Source organism: Vombatus ursinus, unplaced genomic scaffold, assembly GCF_900497805.2.
Source record: "Vombatus ursinus unplaced genomic scaffold, bare-nosed wombat genome assembly UNPS02014460.1, whole genome shotgun sequence".
In the NCBI taxonomy this organism is placed as follows: domain Eukaryota; kingdom Metazoa; phylum Chordata; class Mammalia; order Diprotodontia; family Vombatidae; genus Vombatus; species Vombatus ursinus.
This window is the reverse complement of record NW_020954238.1, coordinates 712,869-728,911: the sequence shown is the minus strand read 5'-3', so window position 1 is coordinate 728,911 and position 16,043 is coordinate 712,869. Positions and strand designations below refer to the sequence as shown.

Below are 16,043 nucleotides of genomic sequence, written 5' to 3'. Positions count from 1 at the left end.
GGTAAATGGTGTTTTCAATGTGGTCACTGGTGAGCCCCCATCATTGTGCTTCTAACTGATTATCAGCCAGCTGCCTCAATTAGCTTTTTGTAAAGATGGTATAGTAAAAAAAAGTTGTCACAAAGTATCCTCCCCTTCAGCACAATCTCATATAAGTACACACACACACACACACACACACACACAGGGAGAGAGAGAGAGAGAGACAGAGAGAGGGAGAGATTCCAGGGGACACTGGGCTTTAACTTAGAGTATGATACTAGTGAGGCATAAGTTTACAGATCATGTGTGACCAAAGTGGAAACTCGGAATTCCTGGTTACTAGAAGTCCTTTCTGAAGTCCATAGCTGGCATTCATTTCAGTTTCAACGAGTTCTACACCTTGAAGGCACTTCCTCCATCAAATGGCTATCTTTCTTCACCTATGTTCATGTTTGTCTATGTTTATCCTCAGTGCATCTCGCTTTCCAGTCCACTCCTTATTACCCTAGCTAAACTCTAGCTATCATCTAGCTGTCAAGTTTGAATTTTTATCTTGAGTCCTCCAACTCTGATAGGTGACAAGGTGCAAAGAGACTTGGCTGTGGGTAAGATAAGGTAAAACATGTTCCTATCACTACACCATACTATCTTCAATTCAAGGATTATCCTCATCCTTTTCCCCAAATCCACAATCTAGGGTTCTGTTCCTTGGTATCCCATCTCCGATAGGAGCTGGGATCACCTTATTTCCACTATCTTTGCCAAGAAAATCCCAAATGCGGTCATGGAGAGTCAGACATGATGGAAACAAATCAACAACCAACAACCAACCACCTCTGAGGCACAAGTATTGGAGAAGATGGGGGCACCTGGAAGAGAAACATCAGGAATGATGAGAAAGACAAGATGAAAAGAATAAAGGTCATAGGTAAGATCACGGATGTTTTGCAGCAACATAAGCAAGCGACACGGTTCCTATCATTTCAATGAGAAATCCTCCATCGTTTTGAATAATTCAATGTACAGTCAACTGACTCAAAATTTGAAGGGGGCATCAATGTGATCTCCTCACCAGCTTCCTCAGGGCAGCTTTCATGTCCTTGTTTCTCAGGCTGTAGATAATGGGATTCAGAGTAGGGGGCAGGACAGTATAGAAGACAGACACCAACCGGTCCACAAAAGAGGGACAGGCTGAGGTGGGCTTTAGGTAAGCAGCTGCTGCACTATGAAGAAAGATAGTGACAACAATAAGGTGAGGCATGCAAGTGGAAAATGCTTTGTACTGACCCACCACTGAGGGGATCTTCAGAATGGTTGAGAATATGTGGATGTATGAGATGGCAATGGAGAGGAAACAGCCAAAACTCAAAGAGGAAGTGATGGCAAGGGCTCCAACTTCAGCTGAGTAATTGTCTGAGCAGGAAAGTCTGAGGATTTGGGGGATCTCACAAAAGAACTGATGAATCCTGGTAGACTCACAGAAAGGCAAGGAAAAGCTGGTGGCTGTGTGTAAGAGGCCTGAAAGTCCCCCACTGAGCCATGAGGAAGCTGACAGCTTCACACAGGTCCTTCTCCTCATGATGACTGCATAGTGCAGGGGATGGCATATTGCCACATAACGGTCATAGGACATCCCTGTGAGCAAGGCTAATTCTGTACAGGCTAAGAAAACCACTAAAAACACTTGGGTGATGCATCCTAGGAAAGAGATGGAGTTTCTCTTGGCCAGAGTATTGCTAATGAACTTGGGAACAGTGACAGAGATGTAGCAGAGATCTAAAAAGGACAAGTGCTTCAGAAAGAAATACATGGGAGTGTGGAGCTTCTCATCAAAGGTAGTAAGGACAATGATGAGTAGATTCCCCAGCAGGGCTCCCAAATAAATCAATAGGAATAGCACAGCATGTAATATCTGTAGCTCACGGACCTCAGAGAACCCCATGAGGATGAATTCAGTCACCAAAGTAGCATTGGTCATTCTTTTCCTAGGAGGAGAAAAAGGAAGAAATGAAGTATTAAGCCCTCTGATGGGTAAGTAAATATAAGAGCCCTACAGACCACTGGCCCTGCTTCCAACCTGGCCACAGGAGTCATATCCCAAGGAGCAACCTTTGTGGAGATTTGACCTGGCAATTTTCTCTGCCAGGTCTATAGTCACAGCTACTGAAGTCTCAAAAAACAAAGCTCTTGCCACCAAGGTCATCGGTGCAGTCAATGATTCAACATCATAAATTGACATTAAAGAACATTATCATCTGCTTTGCTGCTTCATCCCAAGGACCATGGAACCATTCCATCTGACTTGCAGCTGAAACCTTCTCTATGTGCTATTTTCCCCCATTAGAATGTGAGCTCCTGGAGAGTAGGGGATGCCCGACTTTTCTTTTGCCTCCCCAGAGTTTAACATGGAGTAATCATCTGGTAATTGCTATTTCATTCATTCATTCATTCATTCATTCATTCATTCATTCATTCATTCATTTAACAGAAAATTCAAGCTAGAAAAGGTCTCTCAAAATCATTGAGCCCAAATCCTTCATTTTTCAGAAACAGAAAATAATAGCCCACGGGCATGGAGGAATTTGATCAAGCTTAGGTAACTAGCAACAAGTGACAGAGTCCAAATCACAGGTATGATGTCTAGAAGGGAATACCAGACCTGTAGTGGAGAGCATCAGGACCCAAAAGGATTTAAAATTCAGTCTTTTGGCTGTCTATTTTATGTGACACACACAAAATATCTACAATATGAAGTAGGGATGCAGAAGGGAACTGTGATTTTATTGGTAAAGAGAACTCCCAGATGAAGAAATGCCCTCCACCAATGCAATTTGATATCTCAGCTCTTGGAGAGTTTCCCATAACACTGAGAGGGAAAGTGACTTCCCCAGGGATCACACAGCCAAGGATGCATTAAAAGCTGGACTTAAACCCATGTCTTCCTGGCTCTGAGGCCATTATTCTATCCATTCCACTCCACTTATTTCCTTAATATGAAATAATATATGACAAATTTATAGAAAGGTAAGGCAGAGTGTGATATGAGGTCCAAAGGGGTTGAATAATTCCTAACTGGAGGAACCAAAGAAGATATCTTGAATGAGTTGAGTTTTAAGGAATTGGTAAGAGTTCATTCAACAGTGAATAGAGAGATGGAGAACATGGCAGGTCTGTGCTGGTTCAAGAAAAAGCCACTGAATTGGGAAAATGGTTGGGATATGTAAGAAGTGGAGTCAAGTAACAAGTCTGGGAGATGCATAAAATACATGGAGGAGAATAGTAGGACAGTGAAGGTAGGGCTGTGCCTGATTGCAAAGGGCTTTGGATGCCAAGTAAGGATTTCTAAGGAGCTGAGATGACACATCACAAATCTCTGCTACTGGGAAAGTCTGCATCAACTTCTTCCTTACAAAGAATAGATTTGAATGTATGGACAGGATTGTGATGGGTGGATTTTTCATGGGATTATTATTTTAAACAAGGAGAAAATATTAGCAAAGGTCCACAGACAAGAAATCTAAAGTGAAGTTGGGACATGATGAGTAATGTGATTTAGGTGAATCACATTATATTCCGTTATATTACAAGGGGAGAGTGGGAGATAATCCTGAGATAAACTGGGCCATAATGTGTAAAGCTTTGAATGCCAAGGCAAGGAGTTTAGACTTTCTTCTGTTATGTAGAAGGATTGAAAGGATTTTTTTTTATTTTTATTTTTTTTAGCAATAGAGTTACACAGGATCAGGTCTGTGTACAAGAGAGATCAATCTAGCAATTAATTATTTATAGTTCCAATTGGAGTGGAGGTAGACAGAGAGGAATTCGATTATTGTAATACTGTAGCCTACAAGTAATGAGAAGAATAGAATATTGACAGTGAAAATGGAAGAATGGATGGGAGCTAAAGAAGAGTAAGGAGATGAATCTACCTCCTTTCCTTAGGGTGGCAGGGGGCTATCATTGCAGAAAGTAACATGGACTCTCAGAGGGGACTGTTGTTTAGTTCGATGAACTGCTTTGATTTGGTACAAGGGAAGGTTTATTGGGTCAAGTCAGGGGACTGTTAGCTGACTCTCAAAAGAAAACAGAAGGCATTAATAAAACTTTACAAAGGAATAGATGGGAGAGATGTAGAGTTGGTAGCAACACAACTTGGCAACCATTTAGATGAGTAGATTGAGAGAAAGGAAGGAATCAAAGGTAACACAATGATTGTGAACTGAAGTGATTAGGAGACTGATGGTGTCAATAACAATAACAACGTAATAATGTAACATTAATAATGATAAATATAATAACAAGAGAAACTGAGACATGATAAAGTTGGGGATATAATGCTAACTTTAGTTTGAGGGGATCCCCAGGAGGCACCTGGAAAAACAATTATTGAGCTTGGGAGACAGATCATTCCATCAAGCAATCAAACAACAGATGTTTATCAAAATGCCTACTATGTGCCAAGCACTGCAAAAAGAATTGGGGGCACAAACGCAAATATGAAAGTTCATGTCCCTGAGAATCTTACATTCCATAGATAGAGAGAGCACAGCCATATCTCTGTATATGCAATATATATGGTCAATGAAATAACTTAGGGGTCTAGCAGTGAAGGAGATCAGGAAAATAGGAGTTTGAATTTGAGTCGAAGAAAATTAGGAATTCTAAGAGGCAACTGTAAAGCAGGAGAGCATTCCAATTGAAGCAAAGGCACAGAGATGAAAGATAGTGTGCCACAGGAAGGAACCACAGGAAGGTCGGTTTGGCTGGACCACAGAGTCTGTGATGGAAGTAATCTATCGAGATTGGAGTCATATTGGGAAGGGCCTTAAGTATAATTGAAAGACCAGATTCTAATGGGAAAATGTGCTGAGGTTAGAATTAAAGGACCAATATTCAAGCCCGACTCTGCCACTTGAGACTTATGTAAACTTGATCATCACTCCCCCTCCCTGTGCCTCAGTTTCCTTATATGTAAAATAGGGAGTTAGACAATATGACTTCTAGGGTACCTTGCAGTTTAATTCTTATACACACACACACACAAACACACACACATATGTGGATACATATGTACATATGTGCACATATGGAGTAATCTTCTAGAGGTGATAGTTAAACCATCAGAATGGCTCAGTTGGACAAAGGAAAACCTAGGAATGAGGGGAAGAGCCAGAATCTTGGAGAATTCCTCTATTTATTAGGTGATCAAGAGAAATCAGAGGAGCTCACAATGGAGACAGAAAGCTTTCCAACATTTTGAATGAATGAGAGCTCTTTATCTATTCTTCTGAAATAATGGTGATGATATAGCACGAATTATGTCATAATATTTCCATCAATAACACTGGAAAATTACGGTATAATAAGGAAGATAGATGACCTTAGGAGAGTTAAATAATGCATATCTATTTAGTATTTAGTTCTTGTGGGATGCAAAGAAAAATTAAAACTAATGAAGATTGGTGAAAAAAATAGGGTTTAAGGATGAAAGGGAATTCTGAACTCTGTGTGTGTGTGTGAGACAGAGAGACAGAGACAGACAGAAAGAGAGAAAGAGAGAGAGGCACAGACACGCAGAGAGACACAGATAGAGATACCCAACACTCAACATTAGCTGGACAAACATTGTGTTAATCTCACCTTTCTAGAGATACAACCTGTGATGTCTGGCTTGCTGCTATTTGAGTTCAGGTATCCTGCAAGCCAAATGACTCCCGGATGATCTCAAATCAACTTTCTTCAGCTTTTATCCCGGGTTTTGCCCTTTTAAATTGGGTAATTACAGGCAAATCCCTGCTCCTCTGTGAGTCTCTGTTTTCTGAACTGGGAAAGGATAGTGTGTTTTAGGGAGCAGATGGGTTGGCTTAGGGCAGCAGAGGGCATGTGAAAATGTTTCTGACAAGCCTGAAAACCTTCTGTCTCCAATTCAACCCCAATTGTCCTCATCTCAGTCTGATCAACCAGCTAATTACCCTCCTTCTAATTTGCAGTGATTGAGAAGTATTGGGAATTTGAAGGGGAAATCTGGGTATTTCATGATGTAGAAGCACTCAGAGACAGGTCACCCAGAGCCTGGAATGGGGCCCTGGGGGACACAGGATAGAAGAGAGCTAACTATAATGAGCCCCTCTGGATCTGGGAGAACTGACAAATATACTCTGTCCTCCTGCTGTATTTAGGAAACAGGAGACTAAAAACTGATGCCTTTTAGCATCATTATACTTTGGGACATGTGGTCTGCTCCAGTCCTCATTTAGAACTAGGAGGAACTTGAGAGATTATCTAGCCAATCCCCTCATTTTAGAGATGAAATAACTGAGGTTCTGGAAGACTAATTAATGTCAGCTGTGTTGAACTCAAATAGAAATGAAGACATTAACCTTTGATAGAGATACCTGCAGGCTGCATATTGACTTACAAATACACAAATCAGTATTATTTATCTTTGCTCATTTTTTATTAATCTTGCTAAGTATTTCCGACTTATATTTTAATCTGGTTCTGCCACACGTGGGAGTGTTGCCAGACTGAGTGTTTGACATCATTTGCCTAGTCCAATTTCCTCATGGTTTGGAGGACAATGATATGACTTGCCCAGGATCATATACATGATAGAACCTGCACTTGAACTCAGGTCTTTAGAATCCACATCTGCTGTGCTTTTCATGACACCATGCTTTTTCTATTCCTGACAGTTCAGGAACTAAATGATCACTTTTGTCAGAGTAATTTAGACAGACAAATGAAGAAACATAGGAGAAAGGATTAGGAAAACTGAATGCATCTTTATTAATTTAACATGGACAATTTAGCTAGTTGGAGCATAGAGACAGACTGTTAGTTGACAGATCTCCACGCCTACTTGTCAGGTCTACTCTGAAAACATGTATCTCAGAAGGTATCAGAAAAATATTAGGGGAAAAGAATGAACACACTTTATATTTCTATTAAGATAATATTATTCTTAGATCAGTGCTTAGCACTAAGATATACTTAATAAATGAATGCTAAATAACTGATTTATCTGACTTTATAAAACAATTATCACACTGCTGTGGGCTCTATACCTCTAAGGAGCTCAGTGGGCTACCTTGATGAAAATATCCAGGCTGGGTAAACACTGACATTATGTCTCATAAATACTTTTCTCTTTCGTATTTCAAATGGACACAATACCAGACTTCCTCTTTTCATCATGGCAACTCTGGGCTCAACATTTCTTTTAGTAATACACTGTGGTTTGACACATCACTCATTTCTCAATAGACAATTGACACCCACAAAAAAATATGAGAAACTGACTAATCTAGTGATTGTTAGTGACTGGAAATCTGCCTTCCCACCTTTAGAGCATGCTACTTTATATCTGAAAGGGAGGAAATACATTATAACTTCAATCATCTCAAACTAATATGGCTCACTGTACTTGACCAGAATTCTGTTAACTTTTACACTTATCTTGCCTTTGTGTTACTGTAGACATTTTTTTATATTGCTGTCTAGTTTCTCTTTTTTGCTTTGTATCAGATCATGCAAATTATTTCCCTTTAAAATTTTTCATATTTCTCAATCCTATGACCTAATAGATTTCTTCATTACATCCACACCCAATAGTTTACTGAATCATTCCTTAACCATCAAGGATACAACTTGTTTTCAGATTTTCACTACAATAAATTATGCTGCTATGAAAGCAAAATAACAGCTTTTTTCCTGCTTTTGATTTCTTTGAGGTACACACTTGGTAATGGATCGTGGGATCTTTGCCATTCTTTCGTGTATATAGTTATTAATGGAACCACTGGATCTTCACTGTTGCTGTTTTAAAATTTTTATTTTTAGTTCCAAATTTTTTCTCTCCCACTTATTGAGATGGCACAATACTCATTAACATATGAAGTCATGCAAAACATATTTCCACATTAGCCATATTGTGAGGAAAAACAATAAAAATAAAGTGAAAAAATATGCTTCAATCTACGTTCAGAGTCCATGAGTTCTCTCTCTGGAGGTGGATAGCACTTTTAATCATGGAGCCTTTGAAATTCTGGATCGCTTTTTTTTTAATCAGAGTAGCTGTCTTTCACAGTCAAGTATCATTACGGTATCGCTGTTACCATGTGTAGTGTTCTCCTGGTTCTGCTCACTTCACCTTGCATCAAGTCATAAAAATTTTCCCAGGTTTTTCTGAAACCATCTCCATAATTTTTTTTCAGCACAATAGTATTCCATCATAATCATATACCACAATTTGTTCAGCCATTCCCAAACTAATGGCTATCTTCATTGGTTCCAATGCTTTCTTTGCCACCACAAAAAGAGCTGCTATAAATATTTTTTTGTATATTTAGGTCCTTTTCCTTTGTCTTTGGTAGATTCTGTTCCAGCCCCTTATGTAAGCTCTCTCTGTCTTTCTATTTCAAATGTGTCTCTTATAAATAGCATATTGTTGGATGCTAGTTTCTAATCCATTCTGCTACCTCTTTCTGGTGTATGGGTCAATTCAATCCATTTACATTTATAGTTATTATTGCTAATTGTGTATTTCCTTCCATTCTATTCTCTTCTCTATATCCTTTTCTTCTTTTACCCTGTTCCCTCCTCAAAAGTGTATTCGCTCCTGAATATTGCTTCCTCTAATTTACCCTCCTTATCACCCTGTTTTTTCTTAGCCTCTTTCTTTTCTATATCCCTATCGTGTGTGTGTGTGTGTGTGTGTGTGTGTGTTTTAGTCATTTCTCAGTCATGTCTGACTCTTTGTGACCCCATTTAGGTGGGGTTTTTTTTGGGCAAAGATACTGGAGTGATTGCCATTTCTTTCTCCAGCTCATTTTATAAATAAGGAAACTGAGGTTAATAGAGTTAAGTGATTATTACATAGCTAATAAGTGTCTGAGGCCAGATTTGAACTCAGGAAGGTGAGTCTTCCTGATTCCGGGACTGGTACTCTATTCACTGTGCCACCTAGCTCTCTCTCACTGTCTCTCTCTCTCTATGTCTCTCTCTCTCTTTCTCACACACACACACACACACACACACACACACACAAACACATAGATATGTACGTGTGTGTATATATCCCTCTTTGAACCAGTTCACATGAGAGTGAGGTTCAAGCATTGCTTGATCTCCCTCATTTTCCCCTTCAGTGTAAAAACTTTCCTTGTGCACCTCTTTTATGTGACACAAATTTTCCCCGTTCTTTCCTTTCATTCCCACCCCTAGGACATCCCTCTTTTTCACTCTTTCAGGTTTCTTTTGAGATTATCTCAGCACAACATATTCACAGCCATGCCCTCTGTCAAAATGAACCCCTTCAAACTGCCCTAATGATGCTAAAATTCTTTTTTTTTTTTTTGGCTAGGCAATAGGGTTAAGTGACTTGCCCAGGGTCACACAGCTAGTAAGTGTTATGTGTCTGAGGCTGGATTTGAACTCAGGTCCTCCTGAATCCAGGGCTGGTGCTCTATCCACTGTGCCACCTAGCTGTCCCCAATGTTAAAGTTCTTAAGGGTTTGTTATGTATCATAGTCTCATTTGGGATTGTAAACAGTTTAATATTATTTTTTTATTTCACACTCATAGTTACCATTTTATGCTTCTCTTGAGTCTTATGTTTGAATGTCAAATTTTGGATTCAGCTGTAGTCTTTCATCAGAAGTGCTTGAAAATCTTATATTTAAATAAATGTACATTTTCCCCCTGGAAGAACCATATTCAGTTTTCTTGGACAGGTTATTTTTGGTTGCAGTCCTAGTCCTTTGCCTTTTAAAATATCATATTTCAAGCTTGCCACTTTTTTATTGTAGTAGCTGCTAAAGCTTGTGTGATCCTGACTGTGGCTCCATGGTATATGTATTGGTTATTTCTATATGCTTATGGTATTTTCTCCTTGACTTGAGAGCTCTGGGATTTGGCTATTATATTCCTGGGAATTTTCATTTTGAGATATCGTTTAAGAGGTGATTGGTGGATTCTTTTAATTTCTATTTTGTGCTCTGATCCTAAGATATCCAGATAGTTTCCCTTGATAATTTCTCGAAATATATCTTAGCTCTTTTTTTGATCATGCCTTTCAGGTAGTCCACTAATTCTTAAAGTATCTCTTCTTGATTAATTTGTCAGGTCAGTTGTTTTTACTTTGAGATATTTCAGGTTTTCTTCTATTTTTCATTCTTTTGACTTTGTTTTATAGCTTCCGCCTGACTAATTCTAATTTTTAAGTACTTATTTTCTTCAGTATTTGTTGTACCTCTTTTATCAAACTGTTAATTTTCTTTTCATAATTTCCTTGCTTTACTCTAGTTTCTTTTCTCCATTTTTCTTCTACCACTCATTTGATTTTTAAAATCTTTTTTAATTGCTCTTTTAAAAAATCTTTTTATTTCTTTAAAAATTCTAGTTGGGCTTATATCCAATCTGCATTTTTTCCTTTGAATTTTTCCATGTAGATGTATTCAAAGTATTGTCTTTTGAGTTTGGATCTTGAGTTTCCCTATTACCACAGTAATTTTTATAATCAGGTTCTTTTTTTTCTCTCATTTTTCCCAGCCTATTTCTTGACCTTGGACTTTATGGTAGAATTTAGTCTGCTTATCTTAGTGGGAAAGGGAGTGTTACTGTCCCAAGCTTCAGGCTTTTATGTGCTGCTGTTTTCACAACTAGCTCTGGAAGCCTGATAATTTTGGTGCTTTCAAAGTAGTGTGATCTAAGAAGGGGTGTGGTCAGTGCCCTCCTGGTCTGTGTTCTGGTTCTAACACAGGATGTTTTTGTTGCCAGCGTTTATATACTGCTTTAAGATTTGCAAAACACTTTATGTATTTTGTATATGTTTATAATATGTTTATAATATGTTGTCTTATATCATATATGATGTCTCATTTGATCTCAAAAATGATCCTAGGAATTAGATGCTACCATTATTCCTATTTTATGGATGAGGAAACTGAGGCAAGAAAGGATGAATAAACTTGCCCAGTATTACACAGCTAAAATATCTAAGGTAGGATTCAAACTCAGTTCTTCCTTACTCCAAGTCCAACACTCTTTGCACTGCACCGTCTAACTGCTTCTAGGATAATCTAATCCAGTTTTGAATAGTTCTAATTAATAGAAAATTGTCCTTACATCAAGCAACTTTGTCCATCCTTTACTTCTAGTTCTATTCTCTGAGGCCACACAAAAAGCTTCGAGAACTCTTCCATAGGACAGTTTTTAACAAGCATTTAAAAAATAGTCATCATACTTCCTGAAGGATTCAGACTTACTTTTCTCTAATTATCAATTAATTATTTGGAGTCTTTTCATATGGTTGTAGATAGATATGTGTCTTCTTTTGAAAACTATCCATAGCTTTTGACCGTTTATGTAATTGCGTATTTTAAAAATAATCTCTTCTATCTCTTGTTTGGTTTTGAATTTCACCCTAGCTGCCATTGTCTTTTCTCTGTTATTTTGTGACATGGCCTTTTAAATTTAGTTTACATATTAATTTGGGATTTATTCCAGTACATGGTACAAGGTATAAATCTAAACAAATTGTGAGGAATGCTAACAGTTTGGTTCTCACAGAATTGATAAGAAAACAGGACAGGGGGAGATTAGGTTATTGATTCCAGGCTTTCCAGCTCTCCCCTCCTTTTTTCTTACTTTCCTGCTGAACCAACAGTTCCTTGTTTCGAGCCTTTTTGCAAACCTTGTTGCTGGGGAAAAGTTACCACTCTTAGACTGTGAGCTCTGAAGCCCAGCCAATGGGAAGAGGAGCTAGTGGGAGGGTGTGGGTTCTACCTTAGGGTCTACATAAACAGGCTTTGACCTACACTCCCTCGCACACCCTGGCTAGAGCCATCTAGAGGGAATGCTGGGTGTGCCCTTTCTCATGAGAAAGCAATAAAACTCCTTTTTGCCTTGCTTAAGAAAAAGTCTTTGATTTGATTGTTTTGGGGGTCACAAACACCCCACACAAAATTCTCTGTGAAACAGCTTTCCAGTTTTCCTAGAATTTCTTGACAAGTAAAGATTTCTGCTTTGGCAGTTTGTGTTCATTGGTTTTTTGAAAATAAGGCTGCTGTCTTCAATTACTTTTAGATTTCACGTATCTAGACTATTTTATAAACACCTTTTTCTTTGATCAGTAACTTTGAAGTCCTGCTTTCTAATATTTTAATGTTTTGGTGCTCAAGCCTCTGAATTCCTATTTTATTTTTCATCATTTCCCTTGACCACTCTTTTCACCAAGTGAATTGTTTTGTGTGTGTGTGTGTGTGTATGTGTTCTTTCCTAGCTTTATACTCTTGCTATAGAATTAGATAAAGCCTTTGGTAATCTAATTTCTTTAGCACTAAATTTATAGATATATTTAGGTAGTATTATCATCTATATCACATTTGCATAGGGTCACCAGTAACATTTATTAACACCAATTATTTGTTGTTGTTGAGTCATTTCAATCATGTCTGATTCTTCATGACCCCATTTGTGATCTCCTGGGCAAAGATATTAGAGTGGTTTTCCATTTTCTTCTCTACCTCATTTTGCAGATGAGGAAATTGAGGCAAACAAGATTTGAATGACTTGCTCAGGGTGACACAGCTAATAAGTGTCAAGTCCAGTGCTTTACTACTGCTGACCTAACTTACCCCCAATTATTTGAGTGTTACTTTATTTTTGTGAAGATTTTTATACTTGCATCTTTGGAGAACACTGACTGGAGGACAGTGGAGGTAGAATATTAACCATCATACTCCAAGATATTTGGAGAGAAACAACTCTCAGAGCCTTCTTACTTTTGCTCCCAATATTTCCCAAATCTTTCTACCTTGCCAAGATTGGCAAGAGTTTGTTCCCTAAACTCATTTCTCATCCCCTTGGAGCTTCGGTTTCAGACAGTATCCCTTGAGCATTTGGCACTAGAAGGCTCTATGGAAAGGAACCAGTTTCATCATCCCAGACTGGAATAAAGACCAACTCTACATTCTGAGCCTGAATCTCCTTAGCCTTGAGGCATTTGCAAAGGCTACATTCCTGGAAGGCACTTCCTGATTACTTCCACACCATAGACTCCTCAGCTTTGTTCCAGCTTCAATTCAGATACAATATTTTAATAAATTGTTTCTCAGGCTTTCATTTTAATTCCATAATATTCCTTTGTGTTTTGAATACTAGCTATATGCTACAAATTTGGGGGTCCTGTTTTCTAATGTATTCTAACATTCTTTTCCATTTTATTTGTGAGTTTAGTTCATTTACATCCAATGTTAAAACTGTTAAGCTTCTGTTTTCCTCCTTCAACTTCCACTCTCTATATTTTTCCTCATTTAAGCCAGCACCAAGTTCCTGCAACTTGTTTTGCTTATACTGAACTAAAGCCAATCTCCCCTCATAGGCCTCCTACAAACCCTGATGATTTTCCACTTGGGCTCAAATTTCTTCATATAGATTTTATTTTTAATCTCTCTTCATTGTTTCTTTCCATTCATCCTGCACTCCTCTCCCTTCTTCCCCTCCCTCCCATTTTTCATACTCAAATGTTGTCTTTCAAACCAGTTGTTTGAAGGCACTTTTATGCAAAGCTCTCTGCTCACACCTCTTTTCCATTTCCCTAATAAAAAGGCAGCAAGCAAAAGACTAGGGTGAGGAGGATTGAAAATCCTTATTTGGACTAAAACCACAGCCTTCTAATTGGTTTCCTTGCCTCAAGTCTCTCTCCACTACAGTCCAACATCTCTTCAACTGTCAAAGTGACTTTTCTGCACTTCAGGTCTGACCAGATTGCCTCCCTGCCCTCCCTCTCCCCCATAAGTCAATAAATTCCAGTGGCTCCCAATTACCCGAATAATCAAATATAAAATCCTTTGTCAGTTAATGGACTTTGGCATTTGACTCCTTCCTATCCTTCTAGTCTTGCTTCTGTGTGAACTTGGGAAAGTCACTTAATGTGATTTCCTTAGTTTCCTCATCTGTAAAGTGTAGACAATAATAACCCTCCACCTAGGGTTGTGAGGATAATAATCATGAGCTGTTATTATTATTATTACTAGTTCTTTAAAAGGATCATGACATCATTTCAAATCATTAATTTTCTTGAAGTTAGAACTGCATGTTTTTTGCCATGTGGCCAAAAAAAAAAAGAAGAAGGAAGGAGAGGAAAGGAGAGGAGAAGAGAGGAAGAGGAGAGGAAGAAGAAAGAAAAGAAAGAGGAAAGGAAAGGAAAAAAGAAATATCTATGTTATTCAGTTTTCACTTCTCTTTCTTCTATGTTCTCTGCAATTTGGCTTCCAACCTCATCACTCAAATGAAACTACTCTCTCCAAAGATACCAATAATTTTTTTTTCTTTTTAACACAAATATTTATCAATGTATCCATTACGCAAAGTTCCTTCAGTGTTTCCTCCTTTTTACCTTCCCAGACAACCGTCTCATAAAATAAACAATATTTTAAAGAAAAGAAAAGAAAAAGAAGAGAAAACATCAGGATAACTGATACATACACAGATATATAATATCTATATATACACACATATATACAAATGTATGTATATCTATCTATAGCTATATCTATATGTATATGTGTATATATACACATATATACACATGTGTGTATGTTTGTGTATGTGTGTGTGTGTGTGTGTATCTTTAGGATGGTTTAGGAAGCTCACTTTGACAGCAGCATGCAGAATGGATTGGAGTGGGGAGAGATTTGAGGCAGAGAAACCAATCAGCAGGCTCAATAGTCCAGGTGTCTCAGTGGCATTTTAAACATATCCATAATTGAGCTCATTATTTTTCCCTCCCAAGCCTTCTCCCTTCCAAACTTCCCTATTACTATGGGGTTCACCACTATCCTCCCAGTAACCCAGGCTTACAACCTATCTGTCATCCTCAACTCCTCACTTACTCACTTCACTTATATAACCTTTTGTCAAATATTGTTTCTAACTTTACAACATTTCCTCTATATGTCTCATCACTCATCTACCAACACTGCTATTTCACACTTTCCCCCTCTTGGGCTTCCTATCTGGTTCATCATCTCCCATTCAGCTACCAAAGTGATTTTCATAAACTTGAATCATTTCAATCTCCTATTAAATAAACAGCAATTGTTCCCAATTACATTCATGATCAATTATAAAGTCCCTTATTTTCCATTTACAACTCTTCACAACCTGGCGCCTTCTGACCTTTCCAATCTTCATACATTTCACTCCCCTCCACCTACTGTACCACCCATTTCCACTGGACCATTGACTTTTTCACACATGTGACACATTTGTCTTCCATCTCTGTTTTTTCACCAGCTGTTATCTATATATCACCAACAGTCACAGAGTACACTGTGCCTTACCCCTTAGCTCTCCTGGCTTCCTTTAAAACTTAGCACAAAGCCCTGCTTCTTTAAGAAGCCTCTCCTGAGCCATCCATCTTCTCTCAGAGATTATCTTTCATCTATTGTTCTGTTTATATTTTCCAATTACATAGTTGTTTATATGTTGTTTCCTCCATTGTAACGTGAACTCCTTGAGGGTAGGAACAGATTTTATTTTTCATTTCATCCCCAGCACCTAGATTATTCCTGACACATAAAAATTCTTTTTAATGCTTGTTGATTACCATTCCACAGTAGGTCACATTTTTACCATCATACAATTTACTGAAAACTGTAGAGTGATAAGTTTCACTACAATGTTAATTGACTAAATTTTTTAAATCATTTTGTTTTTTAATTCAATATTTTATTTCCCCCAGTTATATGTTAAAAAAATTAACATTGATTTCTAAAAATTTTTGAGTTTTAAATTTTCTCCCTCCCTCCCTCCCATCCCCACCTCATTGGGAAGGCAATTGATACAGGTTATACATGTACAATCCTGCAAAACATATTTCCATGTTAGTCATGTGAAAGAAAACAGACAGCAAAATCCAAGAAAAATAAAATAAAGAGAAAATATGTTTTTATCTACATTCAGACTCCATCAGCTCTTTCTCTGGGGATGGCTAGCATTTTTCATCATAAGTCTTTCAGAGTTGTCTTAGATCATTGTATTGCTGAGAACAGCAA

General features: G+C 38.0%; 1 protein-coding gene across 1 annotated transcript; it reads right to left on the bottom strand.

The window, feature by feature from the left end:
• Nucleotides 1–1,036: 1,036 nt before the first annotated feature.
• LOC114042472 (olfactory receptor 14A16-like) lies at nucleotides 1,037–1,960 on the bottom strand. Its single transcript, XM_027861159.1, has one exon. The coding sequence runs from the start codon at nucleotides 1,958–1,960 to the stop codon at nucleotides 1,037–1,039; it is 924 nt and encodes a 307-aa protein (XP_027716960.1).
• Nucleotides 1,961–16,043: the final 14,083 nt, after the last annotated feature.